The 24,642-nt window shown below is 40.4% G+C and overlaps 1 protein-coding gene across 1 annotated transcript; it reads right to left on the reverse strand.

Moving 5' to 3' along the window:
- Window positions 1-129: 129 nt before the first annotated feature.
- ano6 (anoctamin 6) lies at window positions 130-23,005 on the reverse strand. The gene is made up of 20 exons (XM_074625454.1): window positions 22,726-23,005; window positions 13,572-13,642; window positions 12,768-12,896; window positions 9,791-9,856; window positions 9,058-9,345; window positions 8,718-8,831; window positions 8,462-8,577; window positions 7,685-7,819; window positions 7,488-7,593; window positions 7,213-7,273; window positions 6,815-6,960; window positions 6,522-6,599; window positions 5,829-6,057; window positions 5,576-5,745; window positions 5,388-5,485; window positions 5,097-5,227; window positions 3,903-4,108; window positions 3,603-3,799; window positions 2,580-2,685; window positions 130-2,472 (listed from the first exon to the last, which is right to left on the reverse strand). Exons 1-20 carry the CDS (start codon window positions 22,811-22,813, stop codon window positions 2,251-2,253), a joined length of 2,757 nt encoding a protein of 918 aa, XP_074481555.1. The 5' UTR covers window positions 22,814-23,005; the 3' UTR covers window positions 130-2,250.
- Window positions 23,006-24,642: the final 1,637 nt, after the last annotated feature.

The following is a 24,642-nucleotide window of genomic DNA, read 5'->3' on the forward strand; positions in this document are numbered from 1 at the left end:
TCTCATCTTGCTGCAGTGTAGGAATGTGCCCCAGGCATTGTCAGTACACTGTGACATCACTGTTGTGTTTTATTACAGGTGCAACAGAGCACAGGGAAAGGTCTAGAGCTAAAATCAAATAAAACATACAATGGTGGAACATTTTTTTAATCTTTAAAGAGTCTTTAAAGTAAGACTTAATACACACGAGGGAAACAATTTCATGGCACTGACAAGATTAAACAAAAAGACAAGAAAGATATGCATCGTCAGATATTGCTGGTATACGATACTGTTTGCATACGCGGCGATTATAGTACCATAGTTTAAATCACAAGGCGAGGCAATAATACAGCAGAGGTATTGAGCTAAGATTTCAGCAATGACACAGGAGAAGATTAAAATACCGTGTTGCCTATAACACAGGATATAACATGCAGTCAAAATGTTGCGCAGTGCAGTGGTCAAGGCACAGGACTGGAACTCTGTAAGTAAAAAGTGCAAAACAGTACAGTAGATGGGAGTATATGAATAGAGAAGACAGACTGTACTCACATCGTCAACTAAAGCACTTCACAGGGCTGTGATTAATCCATTTAATTAAAAATTAAACTGAACTGCATTCGCAAGAGCGTCCGGTTTCAAATCATTCTTGTGGTTTGTAAACATCAAACTTCAAAATTTACTTTCTGAATTGAATCCCCTCGTGAAAAAAACATAACAACAACTTTTAAAATGTTTGAAAGGCTTACAGAGGTAAAGATATTTGAGGCACATTTAGTCAATTTATGTGGCTACAGGTTAGTCCGTGTCTATACTAACTCCTGGTATCTCATCTCTTGTGTAACATTGCGAGCTGTTTGACTGATCACCTCAGCTCTTTAGTTCTAGTAACAGAAATGGAAGTGGAAAAAACACTCTCCATCGATCATCAACATTGCATTCAAAAGTGGTGCAATTTTTTGTCTATAATAATACTGATATTTCTGTGGCACTTGTTGGATACATGTGTGTATGTGTGTGTGAGGCCCCACCATGAAGCTCAATGGACGGAGCGAAGTGTCGCAGTGCTGAATGTAAACATTCAGAATGTGTCCCAGTTTATTTCCTGTTGCAGTGTGTGTGAATGACATCAGCTGACAGGAAGTAAACATGGACCCATGCTGTTGCCTAGCAATTCAATGCTGTTGAAACGGTCTATAGCCAAGTTAAAATATAATGTAGTCTAAAGCTGGAAAATATTCATCAAATGTTTTGACAAAAAAATCCCAACTCAAGGTCTACACACAAGCTTTTTCCAGAGATTTCAACCATACTGTCCCGGCTGAGCAGATTTCCATCTGCTAAATGAAGACCATGATATGACTGAAAGCCCTGGCAAAAAAAACTAGTAAGTGGACATTGAGCTTGGTTGTATTTTTCATGCTTAATCCACCAAATGGTTGGTGTTATTTAATGTGAAGCTTCAAAATGTGAGGCACTGATTTGACATCCCTGCTTCCCTTTGCTGTAACATCCAAATGGTCGTGTCTAGAAGGTAACCCGCAAGTTGCGAAACTCTCGAGAGATGCTTCCGGTTCAGCTTCAAAGTTTGAGGCACTGATTTCACTGCTTCTCTTTGCTGTAACATCCAAACCAGATTGCAAAAATCAATGCGTAAAACATCCAGCAAGTCATTTAGCTTAATATGCATCATCCTTTCTGAGTTTTTTCTCCTCAAATATTAAGTTATTTATAACTTTTGTTGTTTAAAAAAGTTAAAACCTAAATCTAAATAGATTAAATTTCCATACTGGATTCAGATTTGAACAAATAGCACTGAACTCCAAGCCTAACCCAAAACAGGGACACTTGAGTTGATAAGGTGGTGCAAAAGACATATCACTTGTTTGTCTCACACGTTGTTTCTGCACTGGTGCTGTCAGCTACAAAACTTCCTGTCTGTTACACATACAGTCTGAGAAAAAAGACACTTAGAGGTGATAGAAGACAGATGCACTGTTTTTTTTCTTCCTGTTCCATGCTTTCACCTTGACGGGAGTCCAGAGTGTGAGGACAGCAGACCGGGTTGAAGACTATACAACAGTGGTTTCTCCTTTCTTTGTTCAACAGCCCCTTAAAGTCCACACCTTGTTCCGGGTCTTAATCTTGTCTCTGGTTCACAAGGTGTTTGTCAGTACTTAAACAGATGTGGGTAGGTGCTGCTAAAAACTGGGTAGTCATGTATATACAGTATAGTCTGTATGGTCTTTTCTTCCATACATTTTACTTTCAGAAATCAAGTTCGTCCATCTGCTCCTCTGTCAGGTCCACCCCCACTCGCTTGATGACCTCGTCGTCGATCGGTTTCAAACGTCTGGTCACCAGCTTGAGGTTGGTCTCGTGGAGGATCACCTGGGTCAGGTACTTCTCTCGTTTGATCTGTTCTTTGACAGCGTACGGGACGTCTGGGATCACGTAGGACAGGATGAACTTCGTCAGGTAAACAATGTGCTGCGAGGAGAAGAAGAGGACGCCTCCATTAATATGGTTTAATAATTCATGTTTTAATCATATTTTTTTAGTGTCAGAGAGACTTCCTGTTGTGTTCATAGACCCACCTCTACAACGATTATAAAAGCCATTTTGGCAGCGATTACATGCCAGTAGTAGATACTGTACTCGTACTGCCTGTCGTGCCCAGGAGGATACCGGAAATCTCGATACCTGAAGAAGAAAAATTCATACTCAAATATGCTTCTAACAACAGTCATTTATTGAACTTACCATCTTATATTATTTCTTTTTAAGTGTCTGTATGTGATGAAGTTGTATTTTGTCCAGAAGTTTCGAACACACCGTTATCTCTGGTCATGTTTGCAATTTAAAGAAATATAGCTGCTCAAATGCAACATATTACTGTGAAATTCAAGGGTTTTGGCTCTCCCAATATGTTATACATACGGTATATCTAGAGAATAATTATTTGCATGGATAATATCAATAAAATCTTTAAAATTAAGTGGAATCTGTATGTGTCCTTTCGTGTATGAAAAAAAATCATAATTTTGTCTAGAAAAGACTTTTATAACCAAACTTCAAAGAATTCACATTTGTTTTAGTTGTGAAAGCAAAAGTGTTTTAAAACATTATCTAATGGATGATAGTTAAAGAGGACCTATTGTGCTTTTCCCCTTTCCTTTAGTGTTTTATATAGTTTTTGTGCATTTAAAGGGTCTGCAAAGTTACAAAGCCCAAAGTCCACACTAGAGGGAGTTACTCTGCCCCACAGAAACACTGCTCCTGAACTGCCTGAAATGCCTTGCTTGCAGTCCCGCCTTTTTTTCCTGTAACGTGGTGATGTCACCAAGTAACGCATTTGCATAATACCTGCCTAGCGGCTAGTTCAGCACGCCCTCAAACAAAGCTAGTTAGAGCGGAGTGTGAAGAGTTTGGTTCAGTTAACCAATCACAACAGAGTGGGCCAGCTGACCAATCAGAGCAGACTGGGGGCGGGCAGGAGATACAAGATACACCTCGAAATTAGCATAATAGGTCCTCTTTAAAGTAAAAACTACTGTTCTCTTTATATTCCAACAAGGGAAAGTTGAATACAGCACACTGAGATGGCCCAATCTTCGTACCTGCAGGTGGTGATGTTGTAAGGCGTCCTCATGGGCTTGCTAAAGTTGCCGAAGTCGTTGATGTTGAATACAGACAGCGAGCTCTCGATGTAGCCCTGCATGGTGTTATTATAGTGATCTCCATACGGGTAAACAGAGAAAGACCAGTAGTAGACCAACCGTGGAATCATGTCGGATGTAAAAGCAATGATCATGGCCTGTTGAGACACCACGACACCAAGTAAACATATCAAATTGATAATCAATTGTTGTCACAATGTGGTCAATGTACCTAATAACTCAGTGTAAACAGTATCTTACATTTGTTGCAACAGCTAGTATAGCGATGCCTTGCAGAATGGGTTGCCAGGCCCCGATATCCTGAGCCTTCTCCGGCACAATGCGGCGAAACTGAGTGGTGATCTTCCAAGCATCAACCCGGATCTCAAACAGGTTGTTGACCAGAGCCAGGACCGGAGCCAGAGGGAAGGAGGCCACGAACAGGGTCACGAAGCCAAACTGGATGACTGAGAGAGACAGCACAGGTACTGTCGAGACTACCCACGATTCAGCGGCACCAGGTATTTGTATATTGATTACTTATTGTGTGAATCCCCTCATAAGTTCTTAGTTACTGACTAGCTAGTTTTAAACTTTTTTACTGAATTGGGCTGCACCATTAAAACTTAAAGGGCAACTTTAGTATTTGTCAACGTGGACCCTATTTTCCCATGTTTTTGTGTCTAAGTGACTAATGGGGACGACAGTTTTAGTAATTGGTCCTGTAGCCATGAATGTATTCTACTGTTCCACCGTTGTCTTCCGGCAACACGTCACCTCGCCAGGTTTCAGAACAACGACTTCTCCTTGAACGAGACTCTTTCCATAATGTTATCAGACACTTATAATAACAATCAGAGCCTATCATGGCATAAACAAGCACTTTTAATGAGCTGACGGTGCCAGCTTGCCCCAATAGGATTACATTGCATCTTGTGAGCAGCTGTCATCTACAGCCCTCTCCCTCAATACTGGACCAGTTTCAGAAAGTGTTGTCCCCATTAGTCAGTTAGACACAAAAACATGGGAAAATAGGGTCCAGGTTGAAAAATGCCAAAGTTACCCTTTAAGACAAAAACATGAGAGTGGTGTTAATCTTCTCATCTAACTCAAACTATTCTTTAAACATCATCATTAAAATACATTTGAATATTTCAATTGAATGCCATGTAAAATATCTCAACTATTATCCATATTCCCACATTCAATATATTTGCAAGCTGGTTCAGTTAGCTACGCAACACTTAACCCTAACATTTAGTAACAGTTAACCACTGCTGTATGTAAGAATTAGTTTGTGTGGTGCAACCTGTTTTGTAATTTAGAGATACATAAATCTCTGTGTAGTAAACCCTTGCATTATAATTAGTTTTGAACTTAAGAACAGCTTGTGCAACCAGCTTCGGGTATGCATTCGAAGCCGTATGCATTCGAATGAGGCTGACGGGGACTTACCCATCTCCAGATATTCGTGGAACAGTCCTAGTTTTGAGAGGGGCTGGAGCCCGTAGTCCTGCTCCCAGCGAGGAATCACCTTCTCCGAGGTCACACGAGTGCAGTAGCGGGCAATCAGATTTTTCACCCACCTGTGGAGAGGTGGAACAGATCATATACAGTAACAGTGGAACAGTTGGTGTATGATTAGCTATTAGTCTTGTAGCCTTCACACCTAAGCAGCAAATTCCCTTGCGTTACTCAATTGTATTACATTTGACATAAAATTGGTCTTAGATTCTCTCTTCTTACGGTAGCAAGACCTCTTGGATGTTGTTCCAGATGGCTTTTCCCCCCATGATGATGGAGAGCTGAGTCGTCAACTCAATCAGACATCCACCAGGATCACACTGCAGGACAACAGGACACAAAGCAAGAGTCAAGAATAACAAGCGAGTATAAGTGAGACATGCGACTGTAGCTACATGGACGAGCTGTACCTCTTCGTTCCGGTATTTTCCCAAGAGATAAACAGGATCTCCAGGATAGCCGACCGCTTTCCCTTTGGCGAAGGCGATGTAGAAACAGGAAGAGTAATAGTTGACGAACTGAAAGAGGAACATCTTCAAGGTCAAGCTGTTCTCGTAGTCCGTCTTGGTCCGTGGAAGCTCTGTTGTTGAGTCAGATAAGAAAGGGTTTCAGATAAAACCACATGCAAGTCAATACGAGGCAGAAGTATAAATTCAAACTCACCAAAGTCGGTGATCCAGATGGCGACTCGCTCATAGAGGATGTTGAGGATCATGATTACGACAAAGCTGATGAGGGAGGCTGTGACAGAAGTGGCCATCTGAGGCGTCACATACTCCTTCAAGGGCTCCAGTTCCTTCAGGTCCTGAGCTCGGAGTTTTGCCGAGAAGGCAAAAAACGCAGCCAGGCGGTAGACAATGATGGCCACGATGGACGCCAGGATCAACAGAATCTAAAGGACAAGACACAGTTGAAAAGTATATTCTGGTTTGAAATGAAAAAATAGGCAATGCTTTATTTTGAGTCCGTAATTTCTGTTATTATGTCCTAATTATTTCCAAGAATTTTCCTGGAAAGAACTATGAATTTGGTACTAATTATAAGCAGCGATAATGTTCAATTAGTATACTTCCAATTAATACATTTAATAAATAGATGTCAGCTACATGCAGAGACAATTCAATATATATAGAGAGAGTTAAGTTTCCAATAATAATTGAGTAATGAATGAATATTTACAAGGGTTTAAACTGATTTTTTCTTTCAAATAAATTTGTATTTTCCTTATAATTAGTACCAAATTACATATTTATTCACAGGAAACTCTTAGGAATTTGTTATTGAATTACAGACTGGTAAAATACAGTGTTAGCAGGAAAAAAGAATTGAGATAAAAATGACATTTATTTACATTACCCAGAATAAGACTGTCCCGATTCCTATAGACACCCGAACACATCGTCCACATTTTGTATAGGGCACTTTTTCTTTCACCTAAATCACACAAAAAATACAGTGAATTACTGGGCTTTAACGACAATGTGGCATGACTTAAAAGTCATTATGTCAACATGGTATTTCCAAATAGTTCATACTTTTTGAACAAAACTGAGAAAACCTGTTTGAATCCATATTTTAAACCCATCTTCATGGTTTAGTTCTACATTATTAAAACAAAATAAAAAAGAGTCTGTGTGTGTGTGATTTACCCCTGTGATCGGGTTTTTCCTCTCGTAGATGCACTTGGCTTCATATTCTGGGCGAGGTGGCTCCTCCTGCTCCAGAAACTCCACAGTGTCCCACGTGTACTCCAGCTCCGCCTGGTAGCGCTTCCAAAACTCCAGGAACAAAGTCACTGCAGTCAGGAAATGAACATGAGGCAGGGCAATAAAGAGAGAGATGGAAACATCTAAGTATTCACAGCATTGTCTGTGTCTTCCTGTGTCTGCTTTTCCTTTAATAACGCCAAAGATGAGGACAAAATAAACATTTCAAATGGTCAGTTATAAATACAGCTTCTCTCTACCTTAGTGATATTAGCATGCCTGCATACGCTCTATGGGAAACTTGTTTTTCAAATTAGTTTTTGACATTGTATACAACTTACCCCAGATTGACATGAAAACTGCAAACACCAAGGTTCCAAAGTTATCAAATATGCAAAGTTTCTAAAAGAAAATGGAGAAAACAAGAAAGAAATTGTCACAGTTCTGCCCTGCTTACATGCAAATCAGTTCCAAAACATTACCGTTGCTGTGTGTGTAAATAGCAGTCACACACCGTGAAATATGCAAAGTATATTCTTTTTACATTGAGCGACATTAGTGGGAAGACAGAAGGGAAAAACATTCACATTTGCTGCCGAAGTAAAATCAAACTTACTTTCGAAGCTTGGCAGGTACTATTCAGCCGCCAGTAACTGCATTCTCTGTCACACTGCGGACACATCACTATTCTCCCTCCAATGTCAGGGTCGCACACCTCTTTGCTGCGGTCGTTAAAACACAGAACAGAGATCATTAGATGGGGAAATCTCCAAAATATCATAAGTCATTTAATAATTAACAAAAGGAATGTACCTCCAGGTGCTGGTTTCTTGAGTCCTGTATCCATAAATGAAACAACCCAGTCCCACAACAGCAGCAAAGGCGAGCATTATTGTGTAGAAACCCAACCAGGCAAAGTAGATGCCAATCTTCTCCCCGTAATACTTCCTGTGAAAAAAACAACAATTGTTCTTTAAATGACATCTACTGTGTCTCTACTAAAAACTCTGCAAGGACAAAGACATAAAAAGATGTTGTTGATTCCTGCTTGAACACAAAGGGAATATAACCGCAGTCCAACCCTTTTTATTGACAATACACAGGACCTTTCACACATTTCCGTTTAAGCTGCATTGAAACACTGTCAAGTGCCATGGGAATTGTGATATTAAAGATGTATGAAATGTGATCTTATAGTAATCTTTAAAAAAATTAAAGATGAAATGCGTTTATAACTCTGCAGAAAGAAGCTAGGTGTTTGTGGGTGACAGGATATGGGTCTGTGTGAAGGTAAAATCACCCAAGTCACCCCTTTGTAGCCCCTGCAGTGTAGGTGTTTGCCATTTCCTGCTTATATGGAGGGCACCTGGTTCAGGAATGTTTTTTTATGGCATGTAGGTGTGAAGCTGTACTTTATAAAGCTGTATGTCACCCATTGCAGGGTGTTTGTGCATTGTGTTTGTGCATTTTGTTGCCTCAATCTCATCACTAAAGAGAGCAACTGATTTTAAGTTGCCACGACACATGAAAGAGTCCTTCTAGTACTTTCAGTTCACTTTTGTGACGAGAAACATAAAAGATTGTGTTCACCTAATGAGGTTTAGTGGTTGCATCTTGTAGAAGCTTTTGGGATGAGCCCATTCTTCATAGAGCAGATATCTCTCGTTGGGGCAGCCATCCTCTTCAGACTTGACATTGAACCTGCACTGAAATAGCCAACAGGGGAATAATACAAACAAAGGGGATTTTCAGTTAATTATTAGCTCACTAATAGCATAAAACCATGCTAAATATGACCATAAAAGGGCATAAACCACACCAAATATGACCGTAACATGTAACTTACGTCATGGAGGGGATAGGCAGCTTTGTACACTCCTCCATCCAGCAGTTTGGTGATGCCAAACTTCTTTCTGTTCCCTCGTATTTCATAGGGGGCTCGACTCAAGATGTAATAAGCCTGCAAGCAGAAGAAGAAGAAGAAGAAGAAGAAGGTTTTATTTGTATGCTACCAAACTGTTTACACACTTTACAGTATCATCAAACAACATCACAGAGTATAATACAGTTTGGAAAACATGATTCTTGAGCTGCTCTTGTGATGGTTTTTACACGAAACTGATTCATCTGTTGAGCACAGGATGTTTACAACTTCATCCTTCAAAATAAAACTTGAGACAACTTGCCATCCTGCTCCTCATGGACGCAGTGAAGAAGACATCTTTGTCCCTCACGTAGAAGTACTCCAGACGATCTTTCTCAAAGGGGGCGGTGAAGTACTCCGCCTCCTTGGTGATCAGGTCCTCGTTGGGGTAGAAGTGCTTGGTGATGCAGGAGAGGAAGCGCCACGGTGAGGGCCGGGAGGACAGGTCGTTGGGCTGGATGGGGACCTTGATGTGCAGGACCTCGGCGTACGTGCACAGCACGTCCCACGGCATGTGGATTTTCAGAAACAGCAGTTTGTCATCTATTACCTGCAGAACGCAAAGATAGAGCATTTTTAGAATGAGATACATGTGGTACAATCAAAAATTGTGCAACTACTTTTGTGTTCATTTAATTTAATTAGATGAAAAGGTATTTTCTTTTATTTCCAGGGTTAAAATATTGTCCCTAAGAATATACGTGACAATCACGTGATTTTATTTTTCATGTATTGCGGAAAAAACATGATGAATGTAACCAGCACCCAGGTGGAACTTTTGTCACGGGAGGCGTTGCGCCCCGGGTCGTCTCAGGTGGGACCTTCCGCCCACGCCGCAGATGCAATCTGGATGACGAACTGAGCGCTTCCGTGTCTTCATTGCTGCTGCACTTTATTTGTATTTTACAGATTCGTACTTTGTTGCTGTGGTATCATATTCTGGGACCCGTAACATACAGTCAGAGAAACATTCAGAAAAAGTGTAATCTACTTACAGATCGCGCCGCCTCCAGCTCCATTTTCATCTTCATCAGGCTGGCTTCAAAGTACTCCCGCCGCCTCTACAGAGAAGGACACAGAAAAGGGTTTCAGAGAGCTTCCTGATTTAATTCTCTCTGGCCATTATCATTCAATTTATGTACCGGATGTACTGAAGTTATATGTAGGACTTAAGCCCCGTTTCGACTGAATGATGCTGAACTTTCCCCCAGAACTACAGGGCCTTTTTACCCCCAAAGAGTACTTTCTGAAAGTACAGGAACTTTCGGGCTGGGGTTTGCAGGGAAAACCGTCGCTGATAGTTCAAACACACACACAGCGCCGCTGCTTCAACTGGTGTACCGCTTCATTCATAAATCAGGGAAATACTTTAGCATCGATTTAGGACTGAGATGACTGACTGAATGAGAGAAAAAAAAGTTATTTTCTGATTATTTCACGGTGGTTACGTTCTAAAGCACAAATAAATAATCATCAATCGCTCAAAAGATGATTTACTGTGGAGACTTGCTTTTTCATACATCAGCGGACTAATTGACCTAATCTTCGCAGGGCTTTAGACTACTATGGAAACACAGACAACAATGGGCTGAAGGAACCTTTTAGTTCCTGGAGAAGTAGTCCCGTGACTAAATTTACCAGGAACTTCGCAGCTTTATGTGCCATGCCTGCACTGTCAATGATGTCAGCATTTCTCAAAGGACTGCCAAGGGTGAGCATCTGTATGTACACAGAAGTCCATGATTTATTTATATTGTGGTAATATTTTGGTGTGCTTACACAATATCACCTTGATAACCTTTATGTGATCCAATTTGTCAATACTGATGTTTAAAGATGACCTTTAATTGAGGTTATTTAAAGCACTGACGACTCATTTACTTGGACATGTTCCATTTCCATAACAGGCATTATTTACACTGCACATACTGTAGCGGCAAGCAAGTCAGAGCAGGTTCCTGTTGGTGGCATAATCATCAGTGAACGGAGTCCTGGATTTACTCTGAGTCTTTAAACTGATTCACAGCTTACCCAAAACCGAAAAACACCCGAAAAAGCACTGAATTAGTATGAAAAAGTATTAAACATATACAAATATTATAGAAAGTAGCTCATCAAAGTGCAATCGAATTGTTCCAACTTCTTTTTTATTTTATTAGTTAGGATCATCCAAAGCAATCTAGTATTTCTGTATGAATGTGACACCTTCATACATTTACACATTATATCAGCCCGTTTCTGAGGAATACCTTCAAGAGACTGTCGACAAAGCAAAAGTCTAAACATTCACTGTGTGTTTTTGCCAACCCTGCATTCAGGTGGGAGTTTTCATGACACACAGGAAATACAAGTGTATGAAAGACAAACATAAAATATTTAAAGCATCATTTTAAGATAACAATTTAGCTATCTGAACGGAACCACGCCCTTCAAGAGCAGCCAGAGTCAGAGCAGAAATAAGGTTTTGCAACTTGTGTGTGATCCAGGGTTGGCTCTGGAAAAACAAGGCAATGGGAGTGCCTGGTAGAGACTGTTGCACTCCTCATCCCTTGTTGGCGTTAGTTTGCTTTAGGATGATCATGCATGAGGAATTGCATCAGTCCTAGTGGATCTGAGGTGAAGAACCTCATGAGCTCTGACTTGCAACGGCTCTACCTGGCGGCCTTTTCCAAGGAACTGGCTGAAACTGGCTGATCAGCTTCTACAGGGTATTACCTTACATTACCTAAACACATTACATCCATTCACTGCTGCAGAAAAACAACATATCCATCATTTATCTAGCTTATCAGTACGTTTTTGTTCACCCATTAGAGACCTAATCTTTTCTCAATTGTTACCAAACATGATTTTAGCCTCAAAAGGGCACAGTCTCCATTTCAAAACAGTATGGTTGCAACACTGCAGGTAACACAGTCTGTAATGTCTGTGGATCTTCAAGCATTAGATTACACATACCTCACTATTGTGAAAGACACTGGTAGCAACAAACAACACACCTCTGTATGTAATCACGTCTCAGTGTCCCGACTTTGTGCACTTCAATCCCTGAAATCTACATTTGTCATGTGTAAAAAAAGTAGTTGGCATGTTGCACCAACACTTTGTTTGCTTTTGTGAAGGTTTAAGATTTCTGGACCAAGATAATAACGTTAGACGAAGTTCAGACGAGGACGCTTAAAACCAGACTGATCTTATTTTAGCTTCTTTGGTAGTCAAAGTGAAAGAGTAACGCTCTTCATTTCCCCAACGTCCCTCAGGGAATCCAGCCAGTACATGTACTGAACAGCTCACAATAACAATGTGTGTTGAATGAATGGGAAGTACAGCAGAAAGGCCCCATCAAAACAATGTTTGCTAAGTTCCTGGTTAATTAAAGCGTCATTTAAGTTCCTGTGCTGAATATAGTATACTGTCACAAGCACTTCATTTAATCCTGCTGCAAATAAAAACTCCCTGTACAAACAGGCAAGAAACAATAGAGTGTATATGTGTAATAAAACACACAAGGCATATCGTATTCAACCACATACTGTCATCCATCGACTTTTACTGAGTGAATAAGAATTTGAATTAAAAGTTTTATGGGAAAAACAACCACTTCCATTAAGAGAAATAGTATGTTATTCATTAAGACAAATGATTTGCTACCGAATCTTAATTTAAAACCTCCACGCCTATAAGGATTTAGGATGTTGACTGGTTCGAGTCCGGCTGTGGACCTTTTATTGCACGACATCCCCTTCCTCTCTCTCCCCGAACTTCCTGTCATCTCTCTACTGTACACTATATAATAAAGGCAAATAAATGGCGCAAAAATACTAAAAAACAAAACAAATATATCACCTTTTACAGATGTTTTCTTTTTGTGAGTAGATTACTTTGTTGTGTGAGTACCACTTGCAATACTTAAAATCTGATTTACTGCACTGAACCACCCAGCTCAAACAGATTTAACGAAAACAAATTTACCTTGCGGCGCTGGAACGTGTGCCTCTTCTCGAAATCCTTCATATCCTCATCTTCGTAGACCAGGATGAAGTCGATCCTCCTGACGCCGTCGTTGAAGAACAAGGAGTCGGGTTTGTCATTAAACTCTGCCTGAGGGCAAAAACAAGGCTCATCAGGTAAGTCTATATCCTGAAACTCATACTCCTCTTCCTCCATAGTGCCGTACATGTTGTGCACACACAGAGAGAGAGAGAGGAGAGGAAGGTCTGTGTGCAGGGAGAGTCTGTTTGCAGAGATTTAGTTGAATACTGACCTTGACCAGCCTATTTATTGTGTGATGTGGGTAATGTAGGAGAAGTGGGAAGAGTCAACAAACAATACGATACCCGCCCTTCTTTCTCTCTCTCTTTACCTCCACACAATCACACTTGTGACACCGCTTGGTATTAATAAAGCTATTGCAAGAATATGTAATTACATGCATGATTTCGTATATTAATGCGTATACATAAATAGATAATAGATATAAAATCTAGTATTTTGGGTGTGGTGATTTGGATGTCTCATGGTCAAATGACTTCAATACCAGCCATCTGTTAGCTAAATAAGTGTGCCTTGAAAAGAGCTTAAGACAACACTATTCATAATAATCAATACAAATACAGGTATATATGTAAATGATATTAGAAAAATAAAAGTGACATGTCTTCCTGCATGTAGGCTATGCACCTGGACGGCATGACAACTTCATTAAAAGAATCAAATCAGTCAATCTACATCCCATAAACTGTAGCTGACACCCCCATTATTGTGTTGTTGACTCACCAGTAGAGCTCTGGTGACTGTTGCTCCTTCTTTAATGCTTTGATAAGTTGGTAAAAACTCCTGGGGATAAACTGTGAAAAAAAAGAGCAAACACATAAATGGAAATATAGACATGATAATAAACAAAGAAACTCAAAACTAGACAGATATTTATAATATTATTATTATTATTATTAAATATGTTATCAGGGATGCATCATTATCAGCATGTATGTATGTATGCAAAAAGGAAATCAGCACCAATAAAACTTTTATTGGCAGCAATTTTATGCACATTTGGTTATTAGGGGTGTCACAATATACCGGAATTGACGATATGATATTTAAAAAATGAAATATTGATATGTTTATAATACACATGATAGTATTGTGTAATCCCGCGCCTCTTAAAGAGGACCTATTATGTTTATTTTCATGTGCATACTTGTATTTTGGGTTTCTACTAGAACATGTTTACATGCTGTGATGTTAAAAAAAACATTTTATTTTTCTCATACCGGCTGTGCTGCAGCACTTCTTTTCACTCTCTGTCTGAAACGCTCTGTTTGAGCTCCTGCCCCGCCCCCTCTTGAAAAGCCCAGTCTGCTCTGATTGGTCAGCTGGCCCACTGTTGTGATTGGTCAACCGAACCAAACACTTTGGACTCCGCTCTAACTAGCTTTGATTGAGGGCGTACCAAACTAGCCGCTAAGCAGGTATTATACAAATGAGTTACTTGGTGACATCATCATATCACGGAAGAAAAGGCGGGATTTCAAGCAAGGCGTTTCAGGACTTTGGGCTTTTGCAGACCTTTTACATACACAAAAAACACACTAAAGGAAAGGGAAAAGCACAATAGGTCCTCTTTAAATCACACTTTTGTACACTTACAGTTACAGACCCTCTCTCCGCCTCCCTACAATCTTATTTTGAGTGTAATTCAGTTGTCAAAAAAGAGACAAAACGCACAATAAACTAAATTAAAGATGAATTTGACTGATAGCATTATTTATTTATTTAATATTTTCTATAGATATCGCGATAATATTGTCATTATGAATTCTTTTGGTCATGATAATCATATAGTGAAAATGTGATATCGGGACATTACTTTGATGTAGTTTTGTTTTGCGTTTTTTATTAAAAGTTATTTAATATAGTAATAATTCCGGTGACATTTATTGTTCAAAGGCTGGTCTTAACTGAGTTCAGTTGAGGTCTGTTTGTCAGTAGTGTAGGCAGTTGAGTCACCTGCGAACTGTTTACCCACCTGAGGCTATAAGTCAGAGAAAAACTGATGTATTGTAAAACTTATTACCACTGCAATTTTATCGTGAACATATTTTAGAGATTATTGATATTGCACTAGATTGTAAAAAGTTAGTATTATTGTAGAAGGCACACTCAGTGGTATTTCTAACTTCCTTTCTTAGAAGTGAATGATATTGTATGGTCAGCTGAAAATCAGAGAGATGACAGCTGAAGCTCATTACCTTAATTCAAATAATTTTCTGAGAAGTGCATTATAACGTGTGAGACAGGACTTGCATCATCATCACACATCCTCTTTAGCTGACATTTACCTGCAGTTCAGTTCCTGAAGCTGTGCGTGTTACGACAGAGCAACCGCTTCCCACTCAGCACCCAGCTACGTTTTAAACCCTCAAACGTGACACCACAAGTATAACACAGTTATGTGTTTACCTCAATTAAAAAGAATAGTAGCTGTATTGTTATCAGACCAGCACTGTGCCTCAGTAGAGCCTCACAGAGCTGCTGGTCTTGTTTTATCTGTATTTGCCAGTGAAGTTGCCGCTGATCTTACGAGTTCTTCACATCGCTGCCCTGCTTCACATCCATACAAACACTCACAACAATATTCACGTTCCACCTCGGCGATGCTCACTGAAGCAGGACAGACTGTTACTCATTTAACAAACAGTGTGAGGGTTTGAACCAGTGGCCTTCATAATAAAAGCCTCACCAAACCTCATGCTGTTGTTGCTGCTTTTTCTACTACTTACACACAATTTCCCACTCGCCACAATGTTATATTACTCCCTGGAAAAAAGAGCAGAAATAGGTCACCACTTACTGCAGCGTGGTCAACACTCTCTGCCCATTTACAGTATGTACTCCAGTGTACAGTATGCCCTCAGTATTCACACCACTGACCACAACAAACAAAAACAATATCATCAACTTCTCTGCGTTGATACATGCCTCATAATTATATTATAAATTTACAAAACAGATGCCATTACATCCAATAGGGAAAGTCCTGTAATCTTTCCACATAAAGCAGAACGCTATGACAAAACTAACTGAAGACAGATGTTGTTTCCCAAACACTGGCCATAGTAACACCCTGGGAAACTTCACTGTGGTTCATCACAAGACTTTCCTCTGACGAAGTCCTCTACTAGGGTAACCGTCTGAACTCTAACCAGGCTTGTTACACTAGAAAGTCTGTCACTATTTTGACATAGGACCTGCTGGTGAACTTGTGACAAATGAATCACTAATCCTTAATGACTGTGCCTCAGGCTATTCTTATTTTGATGCAGACCAATAAATAACTTGCTGGAATATAACAGCCTGGTTTTTAATATGCGACTCCTCTCACTTGTGAAAAAGAAGGATAGATAGAAGAACTTTATCAGCAGCTGGATAACTGTTTCTCTACCTTTTTACAATGACGGCCTAAATCCTCCCGGTAAGCTGTATCATCACTGTAATATCACATGATGGTTTTTAAAAGGGAAAAACTTAGTTGTTTGCTGGAGGTCACACTGCACCAGATTTTAATTTTCCATTGTCACTACTTTGGTGTGCAAAATTAATAAAATGTGCCATGTGTCACTGAGTCATTAAACCTGACAGAAACTAGGTTACGAAACCCCTGCCACCTAAAATGAGTCAGTAAGTATGATTCTTTTAAAAACCATGCTGAATGCCCACAGGCTACAATGAAGAATCTGCTTTCTGGCCACAACCCACCCACCCCATCGCTCACTTCCTCTCTAGAGAACATCTTCCATGACAACACGCAAAATAATAAAGGCAGAACAAACAAACAAACGGGGGGAAAAAAGCATCACTTTTTTTAAATTCCAAACTTCTGATTTTGTACATTTTATCTGACCTAAAGGTTAACACTTAAACACTTCAAGTTTAATGCAAGCCACAGCCAAGTGTCTTCACTATCTAGGAGACAAACAATGGAGATTCATTATGACATTTTGTAGAAGTCGGGGGTAATGTTTTTCAAAGGAAAAGCTTCAGTATTTGCAGTTAGTGCCTATAATTGTGTGTTTTGCATGCAAAATAACATTACTGATGATACATTTTCACTCTAGTTCTCTCCCTATGCACTGACCTGATGTAACCCCATCAGTTCTGTGTCAAGATAGACATCAGATTTACTGCACCAATGCGTCGGGTGCATGTTAAAAAATTGACTTCCTGTGTCACTATGCTGCTCATTTTGCACATTATCAAGTTGAAACGAACTACAAATGTATTATCTGAGTTGGTGATTTTCTGCTGTAATCACAGAATCACAAGCTGCAACAAAGTGTGGCCGTTAATAATTCATAACTCAGGCTCCATTAAATAGAGTGCACTTCTTTGGCCTGCTGCCCTTTGCGAACCAGAGAGAAAAACATTGGTCATTTCCATATGGTCAGAAGCCTTCTAGATATTTTTCACAACTATTAAAGTTAACCCAAAGGACCATTTGTCTCTCAGAGGGCTGTGAGTAAAAAACAAAAGCATGCAATAACAGACAGTGTGTCATTATGAATGGACAAAACCAGACTCAAAGGAGCTTGTACATTGGGAAATCTTGCGTGGGAGCTAGAACAGCTGTGAAGACACTGCAACGTATACTGTAGGAATCCAACACTATATATACTCAAGTTGTTGTTTCACTCTGCGCTATCAGGAATGTAAGAAATGTTAGGAACAAAAGAGTGTGGAGAGATGCCATCAGTTCTAGTTTGTGGCCTTTTCAAAGAGCCACATGAGACGTGAAACGAAACAAACAGGGACTCTAGCTGTTTCGGGCGGTTTCTTTGGCCCAACATCTGTTATCTATATTCATTTGTAATGGTGGTTTGAGCTTGTGCCCTCTTAAAAATGTGTGCACCACACCCCCACAGTTGTCCTGCTCCACATGCATGATCTGAATGTTGAACACGCTCCTCTACTCTGGTATTATCATCGACTACCCTTTAAAGATGACAATGCATGGACAAACATTAATGTATTTGCAATAGGGAAATAATACACTTCACATACATTTCAAGCAGAAGTAGAAATAGTACCAAAACTGTTCAAATATTCTACCACAGGTAGAAGTGCTGCATTCAAAATGTAGTTATTAGCAGCAAAATGAACCAAAAGTAAAAGCACTCATTAGGCAGCAAATGGTGCATGCCAGTGTTATATTATCATAAAGTATTGGCTGAAGCTAATAGCCTACTTTAAAAAGAGTAGTAGTTAATAAAACTGCTGCACTTTTTGTTAAATTGAACATATAATAATAATAATAATGCACACAGTGCACTTTCATAGACTAAGCTACTGGAGTTACCCTGCACTATAATCACTTTTAACAGTTTTCTTCATCTCCTTGTATTTTTATATCTGGTATATTTTTTTGTACTTTGTACTACTAACTTTTTTACTGCCTTTTTACTAACATGTTTTGCACTATGGAACTGTGATGCTGGAAACTTGAATTTCCCTCGGGATCAATAAAGTTATTATCTATCTATCTATCTATCTATCTATCTATATGTTTTGTTTGTAAAATGTGTGTTTCTATATCAGTAACTTAATTTCAAATAAATGTAGTGGAGTGAAAAGTCCAGTATTTTCATCTGAAATGTAGTGAAGTAGAAGCAAGTTGGGGAAAATAAAAATACTCAAGTAAAGTACAGGTATCTCAACCTTTTACTTACATATCATAAGAGTAAATGTACTTGATTATGGTCCATCACTTTTAAGCAAATTTTAAAGATGTGGGGAAAAAGTGATTGATAGATAGATAGATAGATAGATGGATAGATAGATAGATAGATAGATAGATAGATAGATAGATAGATAGATAGATAGATAGATAGATAGATAGATAGATAGATAGATAGATAGATAGATAGATAGATAGATAGATAGATAGACAGACAGATAGATAGATAGATAGATAGATAGATAGATAGATAGATAGATAGATAGATAGATAGATAGACAGACAGATAGATAGATAGATAGATAGATAGATAGATAGATGGATTGATGGATTGATAGATAGATAGATGGATTGATAGATAGATAGATAGATAGATAGATAGATGGATTGATTGATAGATGGATAGATGGATAGATAGATAGATAGACAGATGGATAGATGGATAGATAGATAGATAGACAGATAGATAGATAGATGGATAGATGGATAGATAGATAGATAGACAGATGGATAGATGGATAGATAGATAGATAGACAGATAGATAGATAGATGGATTGATTGATAGATGGATAGATGATCTAAACCCGAGTGGTCGTTTGTTGTTGGACTTCTGTGCTAGTCATGGATTGTCCATAACGAACACCATGTTCGAACATAAGGATGCTCATAAGTGTACGTGGTACCAGAGCACCCTAGGCCGAAGGTCGATGATCGATTTTGTAATCGTATCATCTGATATGAGGCCGCATGTTTTGGACACTCGGGTGAAGAGAGGGGCGGAGCTGTCAACTGATCACCATCTGGTGGTGAGTTGGGTCAGAGGGTGGGGGAAGACTCTGGACAGACCTGGTAAGCCCAAACGCGTAGTGAGGGTGAACTGGGAACGTCTGGAGGAGGCCCCTGTCCGAGAGATCTTCAACTCACACCTCCGGCGGAGCTTTTCTGGCATCCCTGTGGAGGTTGGGGGCATTGAACCCGAGTGGACGATGTTCAAAGCTTCCATTGCTGAAGCTGCGGCGGTGAGCTGTGGTTTTAAGGTCTTAGGTGCCTCAAGGGGCGGCAACCCTCGAACACCGTGGTGGACACCGGTGGTCAGGGAAGCCGTCCGACTGAAGAAGGAGGCCTTCCGGGATATGTTATCTCGGAGGTCTCCGGAGGCAGTTGCAGGGTACCGACGGGCCCGAAGAGCAGCAGCCACTGCCGTGACGGAGGCAAAGCAGCGGGTGTGGGAGGAGTTCGGAGCAGCCATGGAGAAGGACTTTCGGTCGGCACCAAAGTGCTTCTGGAAAACCATCCGGCACCTTAGGAGGGGGAAACGGGGAACCATCCAAGCTGTGTACAGTAAGGATGGGACACTGTTGACCTCAACTGAGGAGGTAATCGGGCGGTGGAAGGAGCACTTTGAGGAACTTCTGAATCCGACCAATACGCCCTCTATGGTAGAGGCAGAGCTGGAAGCTGATGGGGGACCATCATCAATTACCCTGGTGGAAGTCACTGAGGTAGTCAAACAACTCCACAGTGGCAAAGCCCCGGGGGTTGATGAGATCCGCCCAGAAATGCTGAAGGCTCTGGGTGGGGAGGGGCTGTCTTGGATGACACGTCTCTTCAACACCGCGTGGAAGTCGGTGACAGTGCCTAAGGAGTGGCAGACCGGGGTGGTGGTTCCCCTTTTCAAAAAGGGGGACCAGAGAGTGTGTGCCAATTACAGGGGTATCACACTGCTCAGCCTCCCTGGTAAAGTCTACTCCAAGGTGCTGGAAAGGAGGGTTCGGCCGATAGTCGAACCTCAGATCGAAGAGGAACAATGCGGATTCCGTCCTGGCCGTGGAACAACGGACCAGCTTTTCACTCTCGCAAGGATCCTGGAGGGGGCCTGGGAGTATGCCCATCCAGTCTACATGTGTTTTGTGGACTTGGAGAAGGCATATGACCGGGTCCCCCGGGAGATACTGTGGGGGGTGCTGCGGGAGTATGGGGTGAGGGGGGCACTTCTCAGGGCCATCCAATCCCTGTACGCCCAAAGCGAGAGCTGTGTTCGGATCCTCGGCAATAAGTCGGACTCGTTTCCGGTGGGGGTTGGCCTCCGCCAGGGCTGCGCTTTGTCACCAATCCTGTTCGTGATATTCATGGACAGGATATCGAGGCGTAGTCGGGTGGAGGAGGGTTTGCAGATCGGTGTGCTGAGGATCTCATCGCTGCTTTTTGCAGATGATGTGGTCCTGTTGGCATCATCGGTCTGCGACCTCCAGCACTCACTGGATCGGTTCGCAGCCGAGTGTGACGCAGTCGGGATGAGAATCAGCACCTCTAAATCTGAGGCCATGGTTCTCAGCAGGAAACCGGTGGTTTGCCTACTCCGGGTAGGGAATGAGTCCTTACCCCAAGTGAAGGAGTTTAAGTATCTCGGGGTCTTGTTCGCGAGTGAGGGGACGATGGAACGTGAGATTGGTCGGAGAATCGGAGCAGCAGGGGCGGTATTGCATTCGCTTTACCGCACCGTTGTGACGAAAAGAGAGCTGAGCCGGAAGGCAAAGCTCTCGATCTACCGTTCAATCTTCGTTCCTACTCTCACCTATGGTCATGAGGGTTGGGTCATGACCGAAAGAACGAGGTCGCGGGTGCAAGCGGCCGAAATGGGTTTCCTCAGGAGGGTGGCTGGCGTCTCCCTTAGAGATAGGGTAAGAAGCTCAGTCATCCGTGAGGGACTCGGAGTAGAGTCCTTGCTCCTTTGCGTCGAAAGGAGCCAGTTGAGGTGGTTCGGGCATCTAGCACGGATGCCTCCTGGGCGCCTCCCTTGGGAGGTGTTCCAGGCACGACCAGCTGGGAGGAGACCACGGGGAAGACCCAGGACTAGATGGAGAGATTATATCTCTACTCTGGCCTGGGAACGCCTCGGGATCCCCCAGTCAGAGCTGGTTAATGTGGCCCGGGAAAGGGAAGTTTGGGGTCCCCTGCTGGAGCTGTTGCCCCCGCGACCCGATCCCGGATAAGCGGTTGAAGATGGATGGATGGATGGATAGATGGATAGATAGATAGATAGACAGATGGATAGATAGATGGATAGATAGATAGATAGACAGATAGATAGATAGATAGATAGATAGATAGATAGATAGATAGATAGATAGATAGATAGATAGATAGATAGATAGATAGATAGATAGATGGATTGATAGATAGATGGATTGATGGATTGATAGATAGATAGACAGATAGATAGATAGATAGATGGATTGATGGATTGATAGATAGATAGATAGATAAATAGATAGATTGATAGATAGATGGATTGATAGATAGACTGATAGATAGATGGACGGACGGACGGACAGATGGACTGACGGATTGATGGATAGATGGATAGATAGATAGATAGATAGATAGATTGATTGATAGATAGATGGATTAATGGATTGATAGATAGATAAATAGATAGATAGATAGATAGATAGATAGATAGATAGATAGATAGATAGATAGATAAATAGATAGACTGATAGATAGATAGATAGATAGATAGATAAATAGATAGACTGATAGATAGATAGATAGATAGATAGATAAATAGATAGACTGATAGATAGATAGATAGATAGATAGATGGTAACTTTATTGATCCCGAGGGAAATTCAAGTTTCCAGCATCACAGTTCCATAGTGCAAAAACATGTTAGTAAAGAGCAGTAAAAAGAGTTAGTAGTGCAAAATACAAAATACAAAAAAATATACCAGATATAAAAATACAAGGAGATGAAGAAAACTGTTAAATCTGCATATAGTGCAGGGTAACAGCTGTGATACACGACTATTAAAAAAGTGAATATAGTGCAGAAGAGATTGTTAAAAATGAATATAGTGCATTATTATCTGTCCTGATGGACCATAATAAAGTACAAATATCTCAAAAATGTTACTTATCATAAGAGTAAATGTACTTGATTATGGTCCATCACTTTTGAGCACATTTTAAAAGTTGTAGTGGAAAAGTAACACCTCTTAAAGTCTCTCTGTTCAACCTGAAAACAAACTGTAAAGGAGAGTAGTGATGAATGAGTGGGTGTTAACTCTCCCAGAGTTAACACCCACAATGTATGATTTTCAGTAACTGTTATCACGTGTACAGTAACATTACACCATAAATCACCGCTACAACATGCACACCACAACAAATCTCTATGTGAAAAACAAACTTACCACACTCCTCGTCTATCAGCTCAGCTTCACCGTCCAGATCCTCCGTCTCACACACGGAGTCCATCTCGTAGATGTCGTTATCGCTCATAGTCCTCTTGTCTGTTTGGGTCCACTCACATCACAGAAAGCAGAGGAAACTGTACTTTACCGACAGACTACTGTATATCACTACTATGGCTTTAACGAGCAGACCCTTCCCACAAGCATTCTTGATGTATTTCTCAACACGTTAAAGTTTTGCTCAAGTTGTGACTTGAGAGAGTCGGAGTTACTGACGGGTGGGGTCGGAGGAGGAGGAGGAGGAGGAGAAGAAGGAGGAGGAGAAGAAGGAGGAGGAGGAGGAGGAGGGTGTTGTTCGGCACATTTGACAGATCAAGTGACGCCCACTTCATTCCTGAAGTTAGTTGTTGTTTAGTATGCTAATTAATGCGTGAACACGTGTGGCATAAGTGTATGTGGAATAAAAGATGAGATGTTTGGCATTCAGGTAGCATCAACTATGCCAACGAACCATTGCTCCTCTTTCATCTCACTACTTTATACGTTGCCTCGGCAATAGTGATGGGAATTACGGCTCTTTTTAGTGAGCCGGTTCATTTGGCTCAGCTCACCAAGAAGAGCCGGCTCTTTCGGCTCCCAAACGGCTCTTCATTTCACCACTTCTGCGTTTTTATAGTTCAGCCGAATTTAGCTTTAGCTGTTTTGACCTATGATTAGTATGTGTGCACATATATCACTTAAGTTATTCAATATAATTATACTAAACCTTATAATTTCCAGAATACCGTAATTTGACATGCTGCTTCGTTTCCGACTGTCACTCATCTTGTCTGCTATTCTCACACCGCACTCCTCTCTCTCTTTCTCTCCTCCTCTCCCTCCTGCTCTGTACCTGTAGACCGTCAGCGCGCCCGCCCCTCCCTACTTGATGGTATGATCCTTGTCTGTCATCACCTGATTGGTCACACGGACGTCATTAACACAACATTCAGTCACAGTCAGTGCATGGAGTGCCCGTGGCGCGGAGACGATCGTCCTATCATTCTGCCTTGAATTATTAAAAATAATAATAATCTCGGACGGGAGCCGGCTCTTATCGTTCACTTAAAAGAGCCGGCTCTTTGAGCCGTTTCGTTCGTAACCGACACATCACTACTCGGTACTTTGTACTTTGCCTCGGTAACTCATTCCATTCAGTACTAGTGATGTGTCGGTCACGAACGAGCCGGTTCAAAGAGCCGGCTCTTTTAAGTGAACGATAAGAGCCCGCTCCCGTCCGTGAGCCGATTTTTTTTTTCTTTTTTTCTTTAATTAATTCAATTAATTAATTCAATTACATATATATAATATATTTATATATTATATATATGTATTATATAATATGTAATAATATATATGTAAATATATTATATAATATATATATAATATATATGTAAATATATATATAATATATTTACATATATATCAATATATATATATATATATAATATGCAATTCACGTACTAATGGTTTCATACTAAGGTTTCAGACATACATATGAAACCATAAGTACGTGAATTGTATATTATATATATGTAAATATATTATATATATAATATATTTATATATATAATATATTTATATATATATAACATATATATTATATATATATATATATATATATATATATATATATAATATGCAATACACGTACTAATGGTTTCATACTAAGGTTTCAGACATACTAAAACATCTCGCATACTCTTTTAGCTACTAAATAGCATGTTATAATGGAATTTCGGATGCAAATAATATTTGAATTCAATTTATATGGTTGTAAAAGGTGTAAATATATTGTTTCGTAATCACAAAGGTGTATGTCCGTAATGATCTAATAATAACATATTTGTCTGGTGGCGTGACCAACGTTTAATTCAA

Source organism: Sebastes fasciatus, chromosome 23 (genome assembly GCF_043250625.1).
Source record: "Sebastes fasciatus isolate fSebFas1 chromosome 23, fSebFas1.pri, whole genome shotgun sequence".
Lineage (NCBI taxonomy): Eukaryota > Metazoa > Chordata > Actinopteri > Perciformes > Sebastidae > Sebastes > Sebastes fasciatus.

What these genes read in the sequence shown, in the direction of transcription:
- ano6 (XM_074625454.1), bottom strand. Translation starts at nt 22,813, where the DNA reads ATGAGCGATAACGACATCTACGAGATGGACTCCGTGTGTGAGACGGAG. An exon ending in CTGCCTATCCCCTCCATGAC is followed by an intron (nt 8,578 to 8,717) that starts GTAAGTTACATG and finishes TGGCTATTTCAG; the next exon opens with TGCAGGTTCAATGTCAAGTC. An exon ending in CATCTGGATCACCGACTTTG is followed by an intron (nt 5,746 to 5,828) that starts GTGAGTTTGAAT and finishes ACTCAACAACAG; the next exon opens with AGCTTCCACGGACCAAGACG.